This window comes from Callorhinchus milii, unplaced genomic scaffold (assembly GCF_018977255.1).
Source record: "Callorhinchus milii isolate IMCB2004 unplaced genomic scaffold, IMCB_Cmil_1.0 Scaffold2, whole genome shotgun sequence".
In the NCBI taxonomy this organism is placed as follows: Eukaryota; Metazoa; Chordata; class Chondrichthyes; order Chimaeriformes; family Callorhinchidae; genus Callorhinchus; species Callorhinchus milii.
This window is the reverse complement of record NW_024704743.1, coordinates 123,273,055-123,298,240: the sequence shown is the minus strand read 5'-3', so window position 1 is coordinate 123,298,240 and position 25,186 is coordinate 123,273,055. Positions and strand designations below refer to the sequence as shown.

Here is a 25,186-nt window from a genome sequence, read left to right as displayed (position 1 = left end):
GTGCAGCAGTAGTGACCTGGTGTGGTGGGCAGTAGTGAGCAGTAGTGACCTGGTGTGGTGGGCAGTAGTGAGCAGTGGTGACCTGGTGTGGTGGGCAGTAGTGAGCAGTAGTGACCTGGTGTGGTGGGCGAGTAGTAGTGACCTGTGCAGTAGTGAGCAGTAGTGACCTGGTGTGGTGGGCAGTAGTGAGCAGTAGTGACCTGGTGTGGTGGGCAGTAGTGAGCAGTAGTGACCTGGTGTGGTGGGCAGTAGTGAGCAGTAGTGACCTGGTGTGGTGGGCAGTAGTGAGCAGTGGTGAGCAGTAGTGACCTGGTGTGGTGGGCAGTAGTGAGCAGTAGTGACCTGGTGTGGTGGGCAGTAGTGAGCAGTAGTGAGCAGTAGTGACCTGGTGTGGTGGGCAGTAGTGAGCAGTAGTGACCTGGTGTGGTGGGCAGTAGTGACCTGGTGTAGTGACCTGGTGTGGTGTGGCAAGTAGTGAGCAGTAGTGACCTGGTGTGGTGGGCAGTAGTGAGCAGTAGTGACCTGGTGTGGTGGGGCAGTAGTGACAGGTAGTGACCTGGTGTGGTGGGCAGTAGTGAGCAGTAGTGACCTGGTGTGGTGGGCAGTAGTGAGCAGTAGTGAGCAGTAGTGACCTTACCCGCTGTTGCTCACACGCCTCGGGGATGGGGCAGAGGGAGTGAGTGCGGTGTTCGGCGCTGACCAGACAGTGCGGACACACACAGTCCTCACACTCGGTGCAGAACAGAATCAGCGGCTCACAGTGCCGCACACACAGCACTCCCGCCCCGGACCGCCGCCCGGTGCCGCTCCCGGTGCCGCTCCCGGTGTCCCCGCTCCCGGTGCCGGTGCTGCCCGAGCCGCTCGCGCTGCTCCTGAAGCTGCTCCCGGTGTCCCCGCTCCCGGTGTCCCCGCCAATGCTGTCCAGGCTCCCGGAGCTCCCGGTGCTGTCGGTGTTCCCGGTGCTGTCGGTGCTCCCGGTGCTGTCGGTGCTGTCGGTGTTCCCGGTGCTGTCGGTGTTCCCGGTGCTGTCGGTGCTCGCGGTGCCGCCGGTTTGGCCGCTCTCATTCATAGCGACACCCGATTCGGAGCTGATTTCAGAACCGCCGGAGTCGGTGTGAGTGAGAGCGGAGGGAGACTCAGGCTTTATAGCGGCGGGTTGGGCGGGTTGTGGGGGAGTATCGGGCGGGTTGGGCGGGTTGTGCGGGCTAGGCGCGGTTTGGGCTGGTTGGGCGGGTTGTGGGGGAGTATCGGGCGGGTTATGCGGGTTGTGGGGGAATATTGGGCGGGTTGTGGGGGATTATTGGGCGGGTTGGGCGGGGCGAGTCTCTCCCCTGAAGGTTCCAAGTAAAATCTTCACACAAAAAGTGGCTCTTTATTTACCCCGAAAGTGTTTAAACCGTCTCCGGCTCCGGGGGCTTTGTACCGCAGGGAGTGAGCCAACACCCAGGGCCGGAGAGAGAGCAGGGAGCGGGATTAATAATCATAATAATCCTGGCCTTTCATACAGCGCCTCAGCACATCGTCGAGACGTCACAAACCTCTTCCCGCAATAACACTGTAAAGCGTAGTGACTGTGGATTTTGTGGGCGAAACGCAGCGGCCAATCGCGCACAGCAGCGTCCGCCACAAAACACTCGTGGATCGTTTTTATTATCTGGAGGGATTATTAGCCCCAGAGAGCGGATCCGTCGGTTGACTACGACAACGACAACGCGCATTCACACAGCACTCTTCGCGCAGGGATCGGTCCCGGAGCGTTTTAGCATCCGAGCTCCCGCTCGCTGCCGGGCAAACAGGAGGCCTGAGGAGTAAGGAAACTCGCCCAACATTGCACGTTGCCCGGGAATCAAACCCAGGTCTCTCGCTTGCGAGGTGAGGGCTCTAACCACTGAGCTACAGGACTCCTCACTGGAGGGGAGAGCTCCAGCGGGCGACTGAGCACCAGCACAGGCACCAGGAGGGAGAGGGGAGGGAGGGTAAGGGTGACTGTGTGGGGAGGGAGAGTAAGGATATTTGGGAGCAGCGAGGTCACTGACAGTTTGGGTCCAGTCTGTGACGCACTGAGAGCTGCTGTGAGGTCAGGCAGTGCTGCCCGGGGCTGGGGAGGCGCTCAGACCGGCCACCGGCTCCCAGCGCCGGCTGCTGTGTGAGTGCTCGGCCCGCGGGCTGGTCTGGGCTGGGAGGTATGTGTGAGGGAGAGAGAGCTGCCTGCAACCCGCAGTCTCCCACACCCACAACCTCCTCGTTGTTGCGTTTCTGCTAATGGCGAGTGAGCAGATTCGGTCAGACCGCTGATCCCCGGAATGTCTGTCCCTCACACCCAATCCCTGGTCCCCACCCAAAACTATCAGCAAGTGAAACGCCATCACTGCCACATCAACCTGTCCGCTCCCTCCGCTCCGCAGGCTCTGGCCTGCTCCACGTCCGCCCCCCCCCCCCGCCCGTCCCACCATCAGTGGTCGGCCTTTCAGCCTCTCTGCCCCCACCCTTTGGACCTCCATCCCAGTCCCTTTGCCTCACCCACTTCAAGGCCGGTCTCAAGACCCTCATCTTTGACAGCAGTCACCCTGCCACCCTCCATCCCTCCTGACCCCAACCACCAGCTCAGGTCAAAACCTCTGACTATCCAGTGCCTCGGGATGTCCTCCTGATGTGACAGGTGCCGTGTAATGTCATGTGTTGTTGGTTGATGCCCATGTCACATTAACTGTTTGTTAACCACCGTGGGAGTCGCCAGCAGCCACTCTGACTGCCCTATTCCCTACGCTCACTGCAAGGCTCACCAGTCTCCGACCACAGGGGCCAACCTCTCCCTGATCCACATCCCTACCCTCCCTACCAATCTCCCCGCACCCACCCCCCCCCCATCTCGCCCCCCACTTTCCGCCACCAACTGTCCCCTGACAGAGGCCACACCGCCCGGCTACATCTTCCATCACACCCCTTGACCTCCCCCCTCCCATCCCTCTCAGCTGCCTTGGAGTCATCTGAACTCCTTCCCCTGTGGACGTCCTCCCTCAATGACCTATTCTCCTTGGTCACCCTTCCCCACAGCTCTCTCCTCCACTCCCTCGCTCCCCTCTCTTCCCAAACCTTCTCCTACTCACACAAATCACCTTGGTATCTCAGCCACCTCCACTCCCTTAAAGCCCAGGCGTGTTCTGCTGAGCGCGCTGCGGTTGATTCAGTTCCAGATCAAAAACAAAGTGCAGCAGCTGCTGAAAGGTCATGAAAGGATGAGACAAAATCTGGAGAGTTTCCCACTGAGCCTACAGGACATGGAGGTACTGACCCCCAACCCCCCCCCACCCCGGATCCCCACCTTCTTTGACCCACGGAGCCCCTTCCCCCCACTCCGGCCCCCCTGAGCCCCACCCCCAGACTGACTGCCCCTGTGATTACAGGAGATTATCAGGAGAACACGTCAGTCTGTGGGGGAGAAATACCGTGTGGTGTGGAAGCTGCTGGAGGAGGACATGAGGAGGACGGAGGGGCTGATCGAGGCCGAGCGGGTGAGGATGGAGCGTCTGCTCCGAGGGCAGCAGGTGGACAGCGTGGCCTACAGCGACAGCATCACCGCCATCTTCAACGGTGTGGAGCGTCTGGGTAACAGCACTGAGACACGGGACATCAGGAGACTGCAGGTCTGTCTCACTCACCCGCACAGCCCCCCACCCCCCCACCCTGCGCAGCCCCACGCACAGCCCACCATACAGCCCCCGCGCAGCCCCCAGCGCAGCCCCCCACACAGCACCCGCGCAGCCCCCCACACAGTACCCGCGCAGCCCCCCACATAGCACCCGCGCAGCCCCCCGCATGGCACCCGCACAGTCCCCTGCACAGTCCCCTGCACAACACCCACGCAGCCATTCACATTGCACCCACGCAACCCCCCCACAGCACCCATGCAGCCATTCACATAGTATCCACGCAGCACCCGAGCAGCCCCCCGCACAGCACCCGCGCAGCCCCCCGCACAGCACTCGCGCAGCCCCCCGCACAGCACCCGCGCAGCCCCCCCGCACAGCACCCGCGCAGCCCCCCGCACAGTACCCGCGCAGCCCCCTGCACAGCACCCGCGCAGCCATTCACATGGCACCCACATCAGGAAAAGTAGGGTGTGAAAGTGCCTCCCACTCACAGGGGTAACAGCACTGAGACACGGGACATCATGAGACACGCTCACTCTCGCACACTCGCCCAGCAACCCCTGCTCCCCAGCTCACGTGTATCCAGCCCACACTCACTCAGTTAGGGGGCAGTGTGTGTTACCGAGGTTTGTGTGTGTGTGTTACTGGGGTTGGTGTGTGTGTGTGTTACTGGGGTTGGTGTGTGTGTTACTGGGGTTGGTGTGTGTGTTACTGGGGTTGGTGTGTGTGTTACTGGGGTTGGTGTGTGTGTGTGTTACTGGGGTTGGTGTGTGTGTGTGTTACTGGGGTTGGTGTGTGTGTTACTGGGGTTGGTGTGTGTGTTACTGGGGTTGGTGTGTGTGTTACTGGGGTTGGTGTGTGTGTTACTGGGGTTGGTGTGTGTGTGTGTTACTGGGGTTGGTGTGTGTGTGTGTTACTGGGGTTGGTGTGTGTGTTACTGGGGTTGGTGTGTGTGTGTGTTACTGGGGTTGGTGTGTGTGTTACTGGGTGTTACTGGGGTTGGTGTGTGTATTACTGGGGTTGGTGTGTGTGTGTGTTACTGGGGTTGGTGTGTGTGTGTGTTACTGGGGTTGGTGTGTGTATTACTGGGGTTGGTGTGTGTGTGTGTTACTGGGGTTGGTGTGTGTATTACTGGGGTTGGTGTGTGTGTGTGTTACTGGGGTTGGTGTGTGTGTGTGTTACTGGGGTTGGTGTGTGTGTGTGTTACTGGGGTTGGTGTGTGTATTACTGGGGTTGGTGTGTGTATTACTGGGGTTGGTGTGCGCTGAGGTTGATAATTTTTTCTTTCCTCGATTACAGGAGATTGTCAGTTGGAGAACACGGTGAGAATCTTTCCTTAACTCTCCCCCTCCCAACCCCTGCTCTCTCCCCATCGTGTCTGTGCCGGGGCTCACTCCCTCGCTGGAGCTCTCTACTCTCATCCCATTCCCCGCTCTCTCCTCATCACGTGGGGATGAGCAGAGAGCCCAGCAGTGTGAGTCAGTTATCAGGAGAGGCCGGAGAAGCCGGGATTATTCTCCTCGGAGCAGAGAAAGTTAAGAGGAGACTTAATAGAAGTTTTCAAAATGATGAGGGGATTTGATAGGGTGAAAAAGGAGAAACTATTTCCACTGGCGGGTGGGTCGGTAACCCGAGGGCACCGATTTAAAATAGTTGTTAAAAGAAACAGAGGAGAAATTGTTTCACACAGCGAGTTGTTTGGATCTGGAATGCATTGCCTGAAAGGCCGGTGGAAGCTGATTCAATAATAACTTTTAAGAGAGAAGTACATAATTATCTGGGGAGGACAAGTTTGCAGGGCTATGGGGAGAGCGCGGGGGAGTGGGATTGATTTGGGTAGTTCTTTTCAAAGAGCCGTCACAGACACGATGGGCCGAATGGCCTCCTTCTGATTCTATCTCTGTTCTGGTGCTCGCTCCCCACTGGAGCTCTCTACTCTTATCCCATTCCCTGATCTCTCCCCATCATGTTTGTGCTGGTGCTCGCTCTCTATTGGAGTTCTGCACTCTAATCCCATTCCCTGTGGTATAATGTAACTCCGGTGGTCAGTTTTCTGGTGTATAAATCCAGGAAACATATCATTCTGGTGTTTCCCCCGATGTTGGACATGTCTGACTCTGTCCCCGTGTCCGTGTGTTAGACCATTGCTCCTCACTCGCTCCTTATCCCACTTTCTCTTTGTGTCTCTAGTTTGGAGATGTTTGAGGATCTTGAGCAGAACATAGGGAAGCAATGTTGGCTTGAGAGCGGGAGGCTGGCTTCGCTGGAGCGTTCTGTGGACGAGCTGCGGCGGTCTGTGAGCAGAATCCTGCCCCGCATGTGGCAATGTGAGTGTCTGAGGCCCCGGTCAGGGTATCACAGAGATTTATAATAATAATAATCTTTGCATTTGATATAGCGCCTTATCACATCTTCAAGACATCTTAAAACGCCTCACAGAATATACTGTTGGGCTCAGCTGGGATGGAGTGGAGTGAGTTGGGCTGTGCGTGGAGTGAGTTGGGCTGTGTGTGGAGTGAGCTGGGCTGTGTGTGGAGTGAGTTGGGCTGTGTATGGAGTGAGCTGGGCTGTGTGTGGAGTGAGCTGGGCTGTGTGTGGAGTGGGGTGAGCTGGGCTGTGTGTGGAGTGGGGTGAGTGGGGCTGTGTGTGGAGTGGATTGAGTTGGGCTGTGTGTGGAGTGGGGTGAGTGGGGCTGTGTGTGGAGTGGAGTGAGTTGGGCTGTGTGTGGAGTGGGGTGAGTGGGGCTGTGTGTGGAGTGGATTGAGTTGGGCTGTGTGTGGAGTGGGGTGAGTGGGGCTGTGTGTGGAGTGGAGTGAGTTGGGCTGTGTGTGGAGTGGAGTGAGCTGGGCTGTGTGTGGAGTGAGCTGGGCTGTGTGTGGAGTGTACTGGGCTGTGTATGGAGTGTGCTGGGCTGTGTGTGGAGTGTACTGGGCTGTGTGTGGAGTGTACTGGGCTGTGTGTGGAGTGTACTGGGCTGGGCTGTGTGTGGAGTGTACTGGGCTGTGTGTGGAGTGTACTGGGCTGTGTGTGGAGTGTACTGGGCTGGGCTGTGTGTGGAGTGTACTGGGCTGTGTGTGGAGTGTACTGGGCTGTGTGTGGAGTGTACTGGGCTGGGCTGTGTGTGGAGTGTACTGGGCTGTGTGTGGAGTGTACTGGGCTGGGCTGTGTGTGGAGTGTACTGGGCTGTGTGTGGAGTGTACTGGGCTGTGTATGGAGTGTACTGGGCTGGGCTGTGTATGGAGTGTACTGGGCTGGGCTGTGTGTGGAGTGTACTGGGCTGTGTGTGAAGTGTACTGGGCTGGGCTGTGTATGGAGTGGGCTGTGGTATGCTGGGTTGGGTTGGGTTGGGTTGGGTTGGGTGGAGCGCAGTGGGCTGCAGACTGACCTTCTGCTTTACCCTGGGACAGATTCCCGGAACCTGAGCTTTGACGTGGAGACTTGCCACCCGTGCCTGTGTGTGCTGAGTGACCAGTGCAGTGTGCACTACATACCTACACCTCTCAACCTCCCCAACAAGAACCAGCGCTTCGAAGTCAGCTACAATGTGCTGGCTCGCGAGAGCTTCTCCTCGGGGAAGCACTACTGGGAGGTGAGGGTCAGTAGGACCGGGAGCTGGAGTGTGGGGGTGGCCTACGCCAGCATGGCTCGCAAGGGCAAAGGCAAGGAGACGGTGCTGGGCAAGAACAAGCATTCCTGGGTGCTCAGGAGACTGGACCGGGAGTACCATGCTCTCCATGCCTCCGACTCCATCTCTCTGGATCTCAACCACAAGGACCATGGCTTTGAGAGGCTGGGGGTGTTCCTGCACTGCGAGGAGGGACGTCTGTCCTTCTACAATGTGGACAGGGCCTCCCACATCCACTCCTTCAAGGCCCACTTCCGGGCACCGCTCTTTCCCGCCTTCAGCCCGGCCTCTAGCCGCCATGTCAGGAACCACGAGCCCATCATCCTCTGTCATCTGTCCTTGGAGAGAGAGAGCGAAGACTGTGCCATTGGGGAAGAGTGATAGTAATAATAATAATCCTTGCATTTTGTCTCAAAGCGCTTCACAGAATATACTGTAGCCACTCTATATTTTGTGGGCGAAATGCAGCAGCCAATTGCGCACAGCAGCGTCCCACAAACAGTCACGGATTGAGTGACTCAATTATTATTTTTTATATTTTATTTTATTGAAGGGATTATTACCCTCAGAAAGAGGAGGGTCTTGAGACGTGCCTTGAAGGAGGCGAGGGAGGGGTGAGGCGGAGGGACTGTGGGATGGAGTTCTGAAGATGAGACAATGTGGTCAGTGTATCACACTCTGAGTGTCTGCCCACACTTCTCACAAGGATAAATGTACAGAGATTATTTTCCGAGTGTGAGCTGGTGTGTACTCACAAACATCGAGTCTTAATAGATAATATATTTAAATAAAGAACCATGATTTTAATCCATGTGTTGCGTGTCTCTGTGTGAGCTTCAAAACAACTTTGAAAGGAAGGTTTTCCCTGTGGGACCTGGCAACTGACAGTGGGGGGGTCAGTGGTGTTCCTTTGGGGTGGATTAGGGCTACAGGGGGCTCATCCCCCCCACTACCCCTCATCCCTGAAAATACCCCTACATTACAGTCACACACCCCTCATCCCCCAAAACACACACACCATAGCCACAAACAGCCCTCACCCTTGTGAGGGGTGTGTGTGTGTCCCACTTGAAGCAGGAAATGTTGATTCCTTCAAACACAGATTAATAACATTCTGGGATTCAGTACATAAGGAGTTCAGGACATACGAGTATGTGATCGCCAGGAAATTGGCAGGCGAACTGGAGGGACCTTAGTCTTTTATCGTTCAGCATTTATGTGGTTATGTTCCTTAATTGATCCGTTTGGTGATTGGGAGCCAGTGGAGCCTGGAAAGGACTGGTGTGATGGGGGTATGGAGTTTTTGCGAGTGACTATCCAGATGGCGGAGTTTTGAATGAATTGGATTTTGTATATTGTGGAGCTGAGGAGATCATTGAGGAGGGCATTGGAATAGTCCAGTTGGGCAGTGCCGAAGGTCTGGAGAAAGATTTCAGCTGCGTTGGTTGTGGGTTACAGATTAAGGCGGGCAATGTGGCGGAGGTGAGAAAAAGCGATCCTGGTCAGGGAATGGATGTGGAGTAGAAAGGAAAGCTGGGGATCGAACCTAACCCCAAAATTGCACACAGGTTTGGAGAATCTGAGGGAGAGACCGGAGACGTTGAGGAGTTCAGACTCACAGGAGAGAAGATGTTGATGGGAGCCAAAGAATATGGTTTCTTGCCGACATTCAGCTGTAGCACACATATATATATGTATATACTGTATATATACATAATCCCTCCAAAATCCCTCCAAAACCAAAAACAATAATAAATTGGTCATTTTCAATCTACGACTGTTTGTGGGACATTGCTGTGCGCAATTGGCTGCCGCGTTCGCCCACAAATATAGTCAATTCACTTTACAGTGTGTTCTGTGAAGCGCTTTGGGACGTCCTCCCGACGTGAAAAGCGCTATATCAAATGCAAGGATTATTATTATTATTATTATTATTATATAGAGTGGAGTCCTGGAGCTCAGTGGTTTGAGCACTCGCTTTGCAAGCGAGAGACCTGAGTTCAATTCCAGGCAGAGGGCGAAACCTTGGGCAAGTTTCCTTACTCCACACAGAGCCTAATAATAATCCCTCAAGAAAAAAAAGCAATAATAAATTGGTCACTTCATTCCACGACTGTTTGTGGGTCACTGCTGTGCGCAATTGGCTGCCGCGTTTCGCCCACAAATATACAGTCAATTCACTTTACAGTCTATTCTGTGAAGCGCTTTGAGACGTCGAGAAGACGTGAAAAGCGCTATATCAAATGCAAGGATTATTATTATTATTATTATATAACTGCAGACAGCTGATCCTTCCACACATGTACACACAGCGATAAAATTGGTCATTCAATCCATGACTGTTTGTGGGACACTGCTGTGCGCAAGGAAAATTATTATATATATTGATACAGAGCCTTGTCACGTCTTCGAAACGTCTCAAAGCGCTTCACAAAATATACTGTAAAGTGAATTGACTGTGTATTTTGTGGGCAAACCACGGCAGTCAATTGTGCGCAACAGAGCCCCGCAAACAGTCGTGGATTGAGTGGCCCTATTATTATTATTTTGAAGGAATTATTACCGCTGGAAAAGCGATCCACCAAACGACTAACAACCAGGTTCCTACTTACAGCTAAGTAAACAGAGGCATGTATCAATAATAATAATAATCTTTGCATTTGATATAGCGCTTTTCCCGTCGGGAGGACGTCCCAAAGCGCTTCACAGAATATACTGTCAAGTGAATTGACTGTATATTTGTGGACGAACGCGGCAGCCAATTGCGCACAGCAATGTCCCACAAACAGTCGTGGATTGAAAATGACCAATTTATTATTGTTTTTTTGGAGGATTATTATTAGGCTCTGTGTGGAGTAAGGAAACTTGCCCAAGGTTTCGCCCTCTGCCTGGAATTGAACTCAGGTCTCTCGCTTGCAAAGCGAGTGCTCTAACCACTGAGCTACAGGACTCCAAATGCAAGGATTATTATTATGTTACACACACAAGAGATAAATATATATTTACTGCCAGACACCTGATCCATTTGCACACAGAGGCTGATGAGCCTCTCCCTCTCACACACACCCACATCACATCTGAAACGAGAGATGTGGGATTAACCCAGATTATAAACTGATTTGCCTCTTGGCAGTGTGCGCAGACAGATGACCTGTCATCACAACGCGGTTCCATTCATGGATTGAATGACCATATGAACATATGCAACAGGTTGTGTCCTCACTCGTTCACTCTGTCTGTGAACAGAGCCCTTGTTCCCCATGTAACACAACCTCCTGCGGATCTGACCTCTGTCTCTCTCCGTCGCTCGCTCCCTCCCTCACGGCCTGCCACTGGGCACAATACACTGTGAGAGGCGGCTGGGGTTACACTGGAATTAAGTTGTCCTTACAACAACTACTTATGTTTATACAGAGCCCTTTACTCTTGTTCGTTTGTCAGCCTGGTCTCTAGTCCGGTTCCTGAGCCAGGAGGGGCCGCGGTATTCCAGGGCACAGCCCGTCCCGGCTCATCAGCAGGACCTGGAAGGGCCGACCAGTCACTGGGGGCCGGGAATCCTCCCCCTCAGCTCCTGTTAACCCCACAGCCAAAGCCCTCACTAACGGGGAGGGGGTCCTCGCTGGACACGCAGCGGGAAAGCTGCCGGACAGTGATATCAATGGCCGAGCGGTGTGGGTTTAGCCGGTTACACTCCAGCAGTTACCCAAAGCCTTGGCTCTCGCCAACCTGCGCCTAATACTCTCTGGAACTGGAACGAGGTAAACAGGCTGTGTCCCTCCAGGGAGAGAGATCACATTCCATTGGAGACACGGGGTATGGGACTCGCACACTGGTTTGGATGCTCTTAACCATTGTAATTGGTCTCCCCGTGTGCCCGGCCCCGGCGAGAGGCTGTTGCTTTTGGTTCCGCGGGTGACTGTCAGGCACGTGTCGGGCATGTGTTTAACCCGGCAGCTGCTGTGTTGAGTGATGGCAGTTGACACTTGAGTCACAGAACGTGACGAGGCGTGTGATTAACCAGGTCATGCCTGTAATTTTCCAACTCCTTGTGACGTCCTCCTGACGTGAAAGGCGCTCTATACATGTCATTGTGTTGTTGATGTTGTTGTTGCTGTGGCAATGTGGGGGAGCGGCCAGGCGGGGGGGGGGGGGGCAATGTGGGGGAGCGGCCAGCGGGGGGGGGGGGGGCAATGTGGGGTAGCGGCCAGGAGGACGGGGGCAATGTGGGGGAGCGGCCAGGCGGGAGGGGGCAATGTGGGGAGGGCCAGGCGGGAGGGGGGGCAATGTGGGGAGCAGCCAGGCGGGAGGGGGGCAATGTGGGGGACAGCCAGGCGGGAGGGGGGGCAATGTGGGGGAGCAGCCAGGCGGGAGTGGGGGCAATGTGGGGAGGCGGCGGTGGAATGTGGGGAGCAGCCAGGCGGGAGGGGGAATGTGGGAGCGGCCGGGCAAGGGGGAGCGGCCGGGCAGGGGGAGCGGTGCTGAGGGGGAGCAGTGTGGGGGAGAGGTCAAGCGTGGGAGGGGGCGCAGTGTGGGGCAGCAGCAAGGCCCGGCTGGGGGCCAATGTGGGGGGACGGACCAGTGTGGGAAAGTGGCCAGCCGGGGGGTGGGGGGGGGGAGGCGGGGGCAGTGTATGGGAGAGGCCAGAGGGGGGGAAGGGGGGGGCGCAAAGTAGGTCGGGCAGTCTCTCAGTCTCTGTCTCTCTCTGCCTGTCTATCTCTCTCTCACTCTCTGTCGATCTCTCTCAGTCTCTCTCTCGCTCACTCTCTTTTTCAGTCTCTTTTTCAGTCTCTCCTCCCAATCTCTCTCTCTCTCTCTCTCAATCTTTCTCCGAGTGCAAACCGCAGTCGCAGGCAATGCTTGTCAGATCTGCCCCCCGCCCCCCCCCCCACCCCCCTCCAGCCTGGGGCTGTTGTTCGCAGACACCACACTGACACTAACTCGTGCAAAGTATTTCCCTTCCATGTGATATCAATGGAATGATTAATCCGCAGCCTTGTAATTGTTACACAGCCCTCTCCTGCTGTCAAACTAATGTAATGACTCAGTAGTGTAATGCACAATATTACTCAAACCCACCCCCCCCCCCCCCTCGCTGGTCTCCCCAGCTCCGCTATTCAGCTCATTCAAAACTCTGCCGCCCCCACACGGACCCGGACCAAACTCCGCACCCACGTCTCACCGGTTCTGGCCCAGGGCTGCGCTGGCTCCCCATCTCCGATCCGACCGACTCCCAGGTTCCTCGCGCTCGTGTTCAAATCCCTTCACTCCGCGGCAACCTCCCTCCCACTCCGACCTCCTCACTCCCCCAACCCACCCGCCCGGGGGCCTGCGCTCGACTGGCCCCGGCCTCCGCCCCACCGTCGGAGGTCGCGCTTTCAGCCACTTCACCCCAAAACCCCGGAACACTCTCCCGGATTTTCAGACAAATTCATGCGGAATAACAGAGAGAGAGAGAGAGAGAGAGAACTGACAGACTGGTAGACAGACAGAGCGACAGTCACACACAGACGCCCATTGAGAAACAAGGCCGACACACACACACAACAACAACGACAACAACGACAACAACAACACCACTAGGTTTGTGTAGTGCCTTTCATGTGAGGAGGAAGTCTCACAACAACAACTTGCATTTATATAACGCCCTTCAAGTGGAGTCCCAGACACACACACACAGACAGACACACACACAGACAGACAGACACACACACAGACACACACACACAGACAGACACACACACAGACGACACACACACAGACAGACACACACACAGACAGACAACACACACACAGACACACACACAGACAGACAGACACACACACACAGACAGAACACACACAACACACACACAACAACAGCACACAACAGACATAGACAGACAGACACACACACAGACAACACACACACAGACCACACAGACAACAGAAACCACAGACAGCACACACGACAGCACACACACACAGACAGACAGACACACAGACCGACACACACACAGACAGACACAGACACACACACAGACAGACAGACACACACACACACACAGACCCCCCCCCACACACACACACACTCGGGGCTGTGTTTGACGCTGTGGTTCAGTGTCTGACGTGAGCGCTGTTGTCCGGAAGGGAAACAACTCCGTGAGATTCAGCTCCAACTCAACCCCTTCAACCCTCCAACTCCCCCTCACCCCCAACCTCACCCCCACCCCCCACACCCCTCAACCCCAACACCCCCCACCACCCACACCCCCCCCCGCTCAGCCCCGCCGCTCCCCTCTCCTCTCTGTGTCTCTCCCCAGTCTCTCTCTCTCTCTTTCACACACTATTCCACCCCCTACCCCCTAACCCTCTCTCCCCCCCCCCTCTCCCCCTCTCTCCCCCCCCTCTCCCCCTCTCTCTCCCCCCCTCTCCCCCTTTTCCCCTCTGTCTCCCCCCGTCTCCTCCTCTCCCCCTCTGTCTCCCCCTTTCCCCCTCTCTCTCCTCCCCCCCCCCGTCTCTCCCTCCCCCCCCTCTCTCCCCCCCCCCTCTGTCTCCCCCTTTTTACCCCCTCTCCCCTCTCTCCCCCTCCCCCCCCTCCCCCTCCTCTCCCACCTCCCCCCTCCTCCCCACCTCCCCCTCTCTCCCCCCTCTGTCTCCCCTCCTCTCCCCCTCTGTCTCCCCCTCTCTCCCCTCCTCTCTCTCCCCCCTCTGTCTCCCCTTTACCCCCCTCCCCCCCCCATGGGCCGGTGTTGGCTGTGGCCGCGGTGTCGGGCGGCGCTGCCGCTGCTGTTGGGGCTGTGTCTCGGCTGTAGCCTCTCTTTGCTGCGGGTGTCGTGGCGCGAGGCCTCCGGGGAGGAGGGGTGTTGGGCGGTCGGGGGTCGCGGTCTCCCGGGGCTCGAGCAGCGCGTCCAAGAGCGCGACTTCGAGCCCCACATCGTCCCCTATAACCGGGGCCCCGACACGCCGCACCGCAAAGTGCTCAGGTGGGTGTTCGCGGCCCGCGGGCCGGATCCGGCCCGCCACCCCCTCTCCTGCCTTTCCCTGTCACCCCCATCCCCCCCTTCACCACCCGCACTCACCCCTCAAACCCCCATTACGGCCTAACTGCTCATTCCCCCTTCCCCCATTTCCCTCTCCCCCCCCCCCTTTCCCCCTCACACCCTCATTCACCCCTCACTCCACCCCTTGGCCCTCGTTTCCCCTCTCGCGTCCCTGCTGTGCGCAGACTGGGCCACAAAATACAGTCACTACACTACCCAGGGAGGGAGTGGTGGGAGGTGGGAGAGGGTGTGGGGTATATAAAATGAGAGCATCAGTGAGAACAGCATCAACCTGTCTCCAGCCCCCGCCCCCCCCCCCCCCCCCACGAGTAGCCCCTCGTCACAGTGACACGGGGGAGTTTGAGGGATAGTGAGACAGAGAGTAATAATAATAATAAATCCTTCATGTGACACAGCGCCTGATCACGTCTTCGAGACGTCTCAAAGCGGTTCACAGGATACACTGTAAAGTGTAGTGACTATATTTTGTGGATGAAACGCGGCAGCCAATTGGGCACAGCGGCGTCTGTCCCCACAGACAGTCGAGGATTGAGGGACCAAATTATATCTGACGTATTGATAACCAGGACACTAGTGAGGCTGTGTGTGTGAGCTGTGTGTGAGGACGGTGTATGTTATACAGACCCTGACGTGATGCTGGCTCTCTCCGCAGGCTGTGTGTGAGGGTGTGTGTGTGTGCGTGAGGGAGCGTGTGTGTGTGTGTGAGGGAGCATGTATGTGTGTGTGAGGAAGCGTGTGTGTGTGTGTGAGGAAGCATGTGTGTGTGTGTGAGGGAGCATGTATGTGTGTGTGAGAATGTGTGTGTGTGTGTGTGTGAGGGAGTGCGTGTGTGTGAGGAAGCATGTGTGTGTGTGTGTGTGAGGGAGTGCGTGTGTGTGTGAGGGAGTGTGTGTGTGTGAGGGAGTGCGTGTGTGTGTGAGGGGGTGTGTGTGTGCGTGAGGATGCGTGTGTGTGTGAGGTGTTGTGTGCGTGAGGGAGTGCGTGTGTGTGTGAGGGAGTGCGTGTGTGTGTGAGGGAGTGCGTGTGTGTGTGAGGGGGTGCGTGTGTGTGTGAGGGAGTGCGTGTGTGTGTGAGGGAGTGCGTGTGTGTGTGAGGGAGTGCGTGTGTGTGTGAGGGAGTGTGTGTGTGTGAGGGAGTGCGTGTGTGTGAGGAAGCGTGTGTGTGTGTGTGTGAGGGAGTGCGTGTGTGTGTGAGGGAGTGCGTGTGTGTGTGAGGAAGCGTGTGTGTGTGTGTGAGGGAGTGCGTGTGTGTGTGAGGGAGTGCGTGTGTGTGTGAGGGAGTGCATGTGTGTGTGAGGACGGTGTATGTTACACAGACCCTGACCCTCTTTCTCTCTGTGTCTGTCCCCAGGACGAGGTACATCCACACTGAGCTGGGGACTCGGGAGCGGTTGCTGGTGTCGGTGCTGACCTCGCGGGGTGGCCTGGGGTCTCTGGCGGTGGCCGTGAACCGCACGGTGGCCCCTCACTTCAGCCGCCTGCTGTACTTCACGGGCCTGCGGGGGTCTGCGCTGCCCCATGGCATGCAGGTGGTGGTCCTGGGGGACGAGCGTCCGGTCTGGCTGATGTACCGGGCGGTGCAGTACCTTCACCAGCACTTTGCCGGCCACTACGACTGGTTCTACTTTGTTCAGGACAACACCTACACGTCTGCGGAGCGGGTGAAGGCCCTGGTGTCCCGGCTCAGCATTGACCAGGACCTGTACCTGGGCCGGGCCGAGGAGTTTATTGGCGGAGATGCCGAGGCCCGGTATTGTCACGGTGGCTATGGTTACCTGCTGTCCCGCCGACTCCTCCTCAGACTCCAGCCGCACCTGGACGCCTGTCGGAACCACATCCTCAGCTCCCGGCCCGACGAGTGGCTCGGCCGCTGCCTCATCGACTTCACTGGGACTGGGTGTGCCAGTCGCCATCAGGTCAGCAAGAACCCCAGGCCCCGGGCCTGACCCCCCCAGCCCTGCCCCCGCCAGCCCCCGCCCTGTCCCCACCAGGTCCTACCAGACCCCCCCAGCCCACGCCCTGCCCCCGCCAGCCCCCCCCCCCAGCCCCCCCGCCCCCGCCCTGCCCCCCCAGCCCCCCGCCCCCGCCCTGCCCCCCAGCCCCCCGCCCCCGCCCTACCCCTAGCCCCCAGTCCAGCCCCCACCAGCAAGTCAACATCACTCACCCACCCAACCCCCATCATCAGTTGAGCCACATGTCCGCCTTTGTCACTTCCCGGCTGGACTTTTCAAATCCCCTTCTCACTGTCCCCCCAGTTGCCCCCCAGCGCAAAAGCTGATTAATTCAGAACTCCCGCCCAGATACCAACACGCACAAAACACCGGACCCCCATCACACCAGTCCTTGCCGGGCTGAACTGGCTCCCAATTTCCAAATGGAGCGACTTCAAGATCCTCTCTCTCGTTTTCATGCCATCGCACCTCCCTACCTTTCCGACTTGCTCACCCCCCACTCCACCACCACCAACAACAACAAGATTCCACTTATGGAGCCCACCCACTGCCTCCATCGTCCAGCTCCGACCTCCTGTTCGTCCCTCGCCCCCTCTGCTCCAACATCGGCGGCCGTACTTTCAGTCACTACACTTCGAAGCTCTGGAACTCTCCCCAATCTCACCGCCTTGCCCCTTACTACTTTCAAATCCCGCCTAAATGCCTTCTCTTTTTGACTGTGCTTACGGTCACCTCCCCCTCCCTCCCTCACTCGGGGTCAGACTCCACTACTGCTAAGCGCTCCAGGACGCTATAAATGCAATATAAATGCAAGTTGTTCAGCCCCACTCCCGTCCCCAACCCCTCTCAACAACTCAGCCACACCTCCAGCCCAGACCCTGCCCCCAGCGCAGCCTCGCCCCTTCATCAGCTCAGCCCATCTCCAGGCCATCACCAGGACATCAACACCCCCCACTCCCAACCCCCCATCATCACGTCAGCTACGCCGCCAGCTCAACCCTGAGGCCCACCCCCAGCCCTGGCACCATCCTCAGGGCTGGCAGAGGGGGAGAGGGGCACAGGCACCGGGTCAGTGATGGAGTTTGGGGTTGGGGGCTTGGGGGTGCAGGGCGGGGAGGGAATGATACCTGATGGTCTGACTGTGTCTCCACAGTGGGTGGGAGGTGTCTGTGTGGGATATAAAGAGGGTTTTATACAGGGAGGAAATGAAGTTTATTGTGACTGGATAGTGTCCAGGTTACAATAGTGCTGCCAGTGTCCACAGCACTGCCATCCAGGGACTAAGAATATAGCTCTCTGCACACACACATACCCTCTCCCCCCCACACACATACCCTCTCCCCCCCCACGTACACGGTACACCACTACCCCCCCCACATACGTGGAGTCCTGTAGCTCAGTGGTTAGAGCACTCGCTTTGCAAGTGAGAGACCTGAGTTCAATTCCAGGCAGAGGGCGAAACCTTGGGCAAGTTTCCTTACTCCACACAGAGCCTAATAATAATCCCTCCAAAAAACAAAAAAAACAATAATTAAATTGGCCATTTTCAATCTACGACTGTTTGTGGGACATTGCTGTGCGCAATTGGCTGCCGCGTTCGCCCACAAATATACAGTCAATTCACTTTACAGTGTGTTCTGTGAAGCGCTTTGGGACGTCCTCCCGACGTGAAAAGCGCTATATCAAATGCAAGGATTATTATTATTATTATTATTATTATTCCCACGCCCTCCCGCACACCCCGATTACCCAATGAACCCTGTGTCCGCGCTGTGTGGACCGTTCACAACAGACCTGTTTAATTCTCAGCGAGCGGCCGTGTGTGTAATGTTTATCGCCCCCTCGCCCCGTCCCCTCCAATCCCATCCCACCACATCTGTCTAATCCCATTTAAATCCTCCCCATCACCCACCCAACAACTCTTACACACTCTTAACTCCCCCCACAGACACACTCCTACCCTTATCCACGGCCATACATCCCCACAGCCACCCCCTCACACACACTCCCCCTCCCCCCACACACGCCCTTCCCCCAGGGGATAGCTTCAGGTGGACGGCAGGTAAACTGGACGAAACGCGGGGCCCAGATTTGTATTCTTACCTGTGTTAAATAAGACAGTTGATTCGGACAAAAAATTCGGTCAAAGTGACCGCTCCGGTCACCGCTGGATGCGCTCTCCGTGTCTGCGTCGAGTGGGTCCATTCAGCCAGGAGGGGCTCCGGGATGAAGACGGGAGGAGTCAAATCCTGTTTGATTGACAGCGGACTCCAGCCATTCACAAGCGGGGGAGGGAAGGGGAGGAGTCAGTTAGTGATTGATTGACAGCTGAGCCACTTGTGGGTGGAGCCCAAGCGCCCAGGAGCAGCTGCAGGCTGTCAATCACCTCGGAGCCGGCGCTAATTGGTCTCCTTCCCCCCCCCCCCAAGGGGAACGGCAGTGGGAGGGAGGAGGCGCTGCTCTGCTTAAACCAGACAAAATGCTCGTCCCGGGACACCACGCCGTGTGACGAGCGCGGTATAGCTGCAAGTTGTTGTTGTCGTCCCCAACCCGTCCGGCTTAAGAACATAAGAACATAAGAATTAGGAGCAGGAGTAGGCCATTCAGCCCCTCGAGCCTGTGCCCCGCCATTCGATAAGACCATGGCTGATCCTCAGACCTAACTCCAATTACCCGCCCTCTCCCCATATCCCCTCATCCCTCTGTTTTAAAAAAATCTCTCAGTCTCAGCCTTGAAGATGTTCACGGACTGACATCTACAGCCTTCTGGGCAGTGAATTCCATAAAGTCACTGCCCTCTGAGTGAAGAAATGTTTCCTCAACTCTGTTCGAAAAGGCTGACCATTAACGTTCTGACTGTGACCCCCGGTTATAGATCTCCTACCGGGGAAACAGTCCCTCAGTGTCTACTTTATCAGCCCTTTAAGAATCTTATAGTGACTGTTCGTGGGCGAAACACGACCATTGCGCACAGCAGTGTCCCACAAACAGTCGTGGATTGAGTGACTACCTTTTTTGGGGGGTTGGGGGGGGAATTATTACCGCTGGAAAAGCGATCCACCAATCAACTATGAAGCAGGTTCCTATTTACTGCAGATAAACAGAGGTGCGTGTGTGGAGTGAGGAAAAGTATCATAGGGCTCGACCCGACCCGGGAATCAAACCCAGGTCCTCTCGCTTGCGAGGCGAGTGCTCTCACCATTAGGCTACAGGACTCCACATTGAGGGTAGGTCGGGTAGTAAATAGTGAGGAGGACTGTAACCAACTGCAGGCAGACATACACAGAATGGTGGAATGGGCTGACATGTGGCAGATGGATTTCAATGTGGATAAATGTGAGGTGATACACTTAGGGAGGAAAAATGATAGGCAATATAGACTTGGAGCTCAATCTTAAGGGGGGTGAACGTACAGAGAGATCTGGGTGTTCAAGTAAGCGAATCATTAAAGGTAGCGGGGCAGGTAGATAAGGCAGTAAAAAAGGCATTTGGTGTACTGAGCTTTATTAGTAGGGGCATAGAGTATAAGAGTAGGGGTTATGGTTAATCTATAAAAAACACTGGTTAGGCCTCAGCTGGAGTACTGTGTCCAGTTCTGGGCACCTTACGTCAGGAAGGACATTAAGGCACTGGAAAGGGTGCAGAGAAGATTCACGAGAATGATACCAGGAATGGGGAACCTTAGCTATGAGGACAGTGGAGAAGTTAGGACTTTTCCCATTAGAGCAGAGAAACAACAACAACAACAACAAGATTCCATTTATAAAGCGCCTTTCACGTCAGGAGGACGTCCCAAGGCGCTGCACAGTTGGGTCATGACCCGAGCAGGGGGGAAATGGTCAGGGTGAGGGGAGGGAAGGGAGGGAGCAAGGAGGAGGGAAATGGTCAGGGTGAGGGGAGGGAAGGGAAGGAGCAAGGAGGGGGGAAATGGTCAGGGTGAGGGGAGGGAAGGGAGGGAGCGAGGAGGGGGTAGAGAGTCGAGAGGGGAGCTGAAGGCACGGTCAAAGAGAAAGGTTTTGAGACCGGCCTTGAAGGAGGAAAAGGAGGAGGCGGCGAAGGCACTGGGGGATGGAGTTCCAGAGCCTCGGGGCTGAGAGGCTGAAGGCCACCGATGGTAGGGCGGTTGGGGCGGGGGACGTGGAGCAGACCGGAGCCGGAGGAACGGAGGGTACGGGCAGGTAGGTAGGGGGATAGTAGGTTGGAGAGGTAGGAGGGAGCGAGGCCGTGAATGGCCTTGTAGGTGAGGATGAGGATCTTGAAATCAATCCTCTGGGGGATGAGGAGCCAGTGGAGGCGAGCGAGGGTGGGAGTGATGTGGTCGCGGTGTCTGTTGCGGGACAGTACACGAGCTGCAGAGTTCTGAATGACCTGCAGTGTGGAGGGAGGTGGCGGGAAGGCCGGCGAAGAGAGAGTTCCCGTAGTCCAGCCTTGGGGTGACAAAGGCGTGGACCAGGGTTTCAGCCGCGTGAGGGGTGAGGTAATGGCGTAGTCTGGCGAAAGTTACGCGGAGACCTGATAGAGGTCTTCAAGATCATGAAAGGTTTCGACAGGCGAGATAAGGAAAAGCTGTTTCCGCTGGTAGGTGTGTCTGTGACCCGCGGTCACAGTCTTAAGATATCTACCAAAAGAAGCAGAGGGGAGGTTAGAAGAAATGTTTTCACTCAGCGAGTTGTTGGGATTTGGAATGATCCGCCCGAAAGGGCAGTGAAGTCCGATTCGATAACAGCTTTTAAGAGAGAACTGGATAGGTATAGGCAGGACGGGTTTGCACGGTTATGGGGAGAAAGCTGGTGATTGGGGTTAGTGAAAGTGACGCTCTGTCAAAGAGCCGCACAGACTCGATGGGCCGAATGGCCTCCTTCTGTGCCGTAACATTCTATGAATCTATGAAAAAAAAAGGGGTGTAAGAGAGGGGCGCAAATAGGTGGGGGCTTGTGTGGAGTATAACCACTGGTATGGACGTGTGTGTGTGCAGCACAGTGAGCTCACAGCCCAGAGACGCTGAATTCAGATGGAACATTAGATGGCGTTCCCGTTGGTGACTGGTCAGGTGGCACTGCTCCAAAACAAAAGGGCGTTCCTCTCTCCTGGTGACCCCCTGACGGACAAACCCCCAAATAAAATCACTCGCTCGCTTCACGACTGTTTGTGGGCCGTTGCTGTGCACATATTGGTTGTCGTGTTCTCCCACAAAACACACAGTCACTACACTTTGCAGTGAACCCCGGGAAGAGTCCCGACAGTGTGATGAGTGCTCGTATGGGATGTGCCGGGCCGTGGGGTGGGGGGGGTTGCCCTGACTCCAAACGCCTCCTGCTGGGGGCGAGCAGCCACTACACCTCCCTTCACTGCTCTGCACAAACAACAACTTGCATTTATATAGCGCCCTCCGCCCCGGGCGGGGCCCCAGAGCTTAACAATGGCGGAGCCCGATGTCGAGCCAGGGGTAGGGGGAATGTGGCCGTAAAAGCAGTCGAAGAGGAAGGTCTTCAGGCGCGACCTGAAAATGGGGAAACAACAACGACAAAATTACATTTGTAGAGCGCCTTTCATCTCGGGAGGACGTCCCAAAGCGCTCGGGGGGGGGGGGGGGAGGGATTGAGGGAAGGAGTTCCATAGCTTCAGGGCGTAGTGGCTGAAGGCACGGCCGACAATGAGGGAGCGAACGATTCGAGGGACAAGGTGGAGGCCGGAGCCAGTAGAGCGGAGGCAGCGGGTAGTGCTGTGAGGAGAGAGGAGGTTGCAGAGACGAAGAGAGACCATCACTACAGGGCTCCAACATGTCATTGGGTTTATACACTCAATGTGTGTGTGTGTGTGTGTGTGCGCATGTGTGTGTGTGTGTGTTTGTGTGTGTGCGCACGCACATTCCATTCCAATAAATGACCTTGTGTAGGTGGGATCCATGGTTTGGTTTAGCTGCTGTAAAGCCTGGTGTAAGTTTCTGTGTGTCAGGCACGGGCTGACAACGTGTCTGTGTGTTGCAGGACGTGTGGTACCGCTCCTTCGCGTTGGGGAAGAACACGGATGTGGAGCGTGAGGAGAGCGTGGAGTTCAGGGCTGCCATCACCGTCCACCTCGTCCCTGAACCTGGCCTCATGTACCGTCTGCGCCGGCGTTTCAGCCAACTCGAGCTGGGCAGGACCCAGCGGGAGATCGAGCGGCTGCAGGTATGGGCGGGTGAGGCTTGGGGGGTGGGGGTACTAGGTATGGCCGCATCAGCAGTGCCTTGGAGAACTGTGGACCTGCCCGGCCTCGAGACCGGCCCAGAGGGTGGGTTGAGTTTCGACCTTCTATTGCTAAACATGTCACTTTGTTTTCAGTTGAGCCCAGAGTCGCCCCCACCCCCCACCCAGTCCTCCCCCACTTCCCTCCACCACCCACCACCCCTGCTGGAGAGGTGGAGAGGAGACGCCACTTCCCCCCTGACCCGAGTGACCCCTTTACCCCAGTTACCACTTGACCCCGGTGACACCCCCTCTCACACGATCTCTCTTTCTCTCAGGAGGAGATAAAGAACCTCAGTAAGCTGACTCCGGAGGGGGAGGCGGGGGCCACCTGGCCTATCGGGATCCCCCCACCGTTCAGACCCCAGACCCGCTTTGAGGTGATAAACTGGGACTACTTCACGGAGGACCACCTGTTCGCCTGCGCCTGGGGGGGTCCGAAGTGTGAGCTGGGGGGTGCCAGCCGGGCGGACGTAGCCGATGTGATCGAGACGGCGGTGAGAGAGCTCAACCACAAGTACCAGCCGCTGCTTCACTTCCGCAAGAAGCAGCTGCTGAACGGCTACCGGCGGTTTGACCCCACGCGGGGGATGGAGTACACCCTGGACCTGGTGCTGGATGCCCGCACACAGCGAGGCCACGGCCGGGTGCTGGTCAAGCGGCTCAGCCTCCTGCGGCCGCTGGGCAGTGTGGAGATCATCCCCATGCCCTACGTGACGGAGGCCACCCACGTCCACATCATCCTGCCGCTCACCGTCCACCAGCGAGACTTTGCCGCCGGTTTCCTGGACGTCTTCGCCCTGAACGTGCTGGACGCCCGCGACAACGCGCTCCTCACCTTCCTCTTCATCTACGACCCCTTCGACGCTCAGCGCGTGAGCCAGAGCGACGTCTTTGCGGGGGTCAAGGCCGCGGTGCTGGAGCTGGAGAAGAGATACCCGGACGTGAAGATCCCCTGGATCAGCGTCCAGACCGACGTCCCATCACAGGTCAAGATCATGGACATTATCTCCAAGAAACACCCGGTGGACACCCTCTTCTTCATCGCCAGCGTCTGGACTGAGGTCAACAATGAGTTCCTCAATCGCTGCCGAATGAACACCATCACCAGTTGGCAAGTCTTCTTCCCCATTCACTTCCAGGAGTATAACCCCACCCTTGTGTCCCGCGACCCCCAGGCCCCGCCCTCCTCCGCCGAGTTTTTCAAGGACGGACACTTTGACCGTCAGATCTTCAATGAAGCTTGTTTCTACAACTCCGACTACATGGCGGCCCGCACCAAGATGGCGGGGGAGGTGCTGGACAACACGGAGCTGCTGGAGAGCATGGAGGTGTACGATGTCTTCATCAAGTACTCGGGTTTGCATGTCTTCAGGCCTGTGGAGCCTGCGCTGGTGCAGAAATATGCTCACCGCACGTGCAACCCAAGGCTCAGCGAGGACATCTACCACCGCTGTGTGCTCAGCAACCTGCAGGGCCTGGCCTCCCGCTCACACCTCGCACTCGCCATGTTCGAGCAGGAGCAAGCCAACAGCACATAGACCAGACATGCAGGGCAGGGCAGGGCTGGGCCGGGCAGGGCTGGGCCAGGCAGTGCAGGGCTGGGCCAGGCAGGGCTGGGCAGGGCAGGGTTGGATGGCCCGAGATCTCGGAACACATTGGTTCATTGATTTCTGTGACTTGGTGCCTCATGAGTCCCTCAGGACAAAACTGGAAGTTATGGGATTTTATGGCCGTATTTTGGAGTTTATTGAGAATGTGTATTCCAGCCTCCAAAATCCGTGTAAGGATTGATGGGAAACTGTCCACTGTCCCCACACCTTATTCTCTGTATTCATCAATGAGGTGTTGACAGTAGGGAATGGATATGGTGTATCCATTCCAAAAGGCTGTGGATCATGACTGGATCCATTAAAATTTTCAAGACTGAGGTGGAGAGATGTTTATTATGTCAGGGTATCGTAGGATATGGGGCAAGGGCGAGTAATTGGAGTTGAAGTACAAATCAGCTATGATCTAATAGAATGGCGGAACAGGCTTGAGGGACTGAATGGCCTCCTCCTGTTCCAATGTTCATATATAATATATATATGACAAATTGACGATGTTTCTGTTTACTGATGATATTGTGCTTTTGGAGGGGCTCATCTGGGGATCTTGCGCCCTGTATTCACCGCCATGATCTCTGGGCCACTCGGTGAGACACGATGATGATGCCCTTCCCCTCCTGTCTGTTCGCTCTTATCTCTTAAGCCGCTGGGCGAGCAGTGAGGGGCTTCCTCAGGCCCATGTGTGGGGTGTGGGACAGCGGGAGGTGGAACCTGTGCTTTGTGAGTTGTGACCCTCTGTGTACTGTCTGTTATACGCTGCCCTCTGTAGCACCATATTACAATCTGTTACATCTAATCCTCACCAGTGTTTGTGATGTTTGGGGTGGGGGTGAGGATGGGGGATGAGGGTGGCGGTGGGGCAGTTGGATATTGAAGGACAGGTCATTAAGTTTGGTCTTGTCTCACTGGAACATAGGATCAGGAGGAGGCTATTCAGCCCTTCGAGCCTGTTCCGCCATTTAATTAGATCATGGCTGATCTGTACCTTAACTAATTCTTTCAATTCCAATTTCCCGCTTTCTCCCCATATCCCTTAATCCCCCGACCTACCAACAATCTATCAATCTCACTCTTGAAGATGTG

At 56.3% G+C, this 25,186-nt stretch overlaps 2 protein-coding genes across 2 annotated transcripts; both read left to right on the top strand.

Annotated features, from left to right (window-relative positions):
- Positions 1-3,188: 3,188 nt before the first annotated feature.
- On the top strand, positions 3,189-7,697 carry LOC103172866 (tripartite motif-containing protein 14; the record flags this gene model as incomplete). The annotated part of the gene is given in 5 exon segments (XM_007885568.2): positions 3,189-3,284; positions 3,405-3,644; positions 4,950-4,972; positions 5,841-5,977; positions 7,058-7,697. Coding segments are annotated over 5 exon segments (1,047 nt in total). The 3' UTR covers positions 7,657-7,697.
- A 6,318-nt stretch (positions 7,698-14,015) lies between these two features.
- chpf2 (chondroitin polymerizing factor 2) lies at positions 14,016-24,081 on the top strand. The gene is made up of 4 exons (XM_042331996.1): positions 14,016-14,237; positions 15,666-16,230; positions 22,254-22,436; positions 22,772-24,081. Exons 2-4 carry the CDS (start codon positions 15,838-15,840, stop codon positions 24,032-24,034), a joined length of 1,839 nt encoding a protein of 612 aa, XP_042187930.1. The 5' UTR covers positions 14,016-14,237; positions 15,666-15,837; the 3' UTR covers positions 24,035-24,081.
- Positions 24,082-25,186: the final 1,105 nt, after the last annotated feature.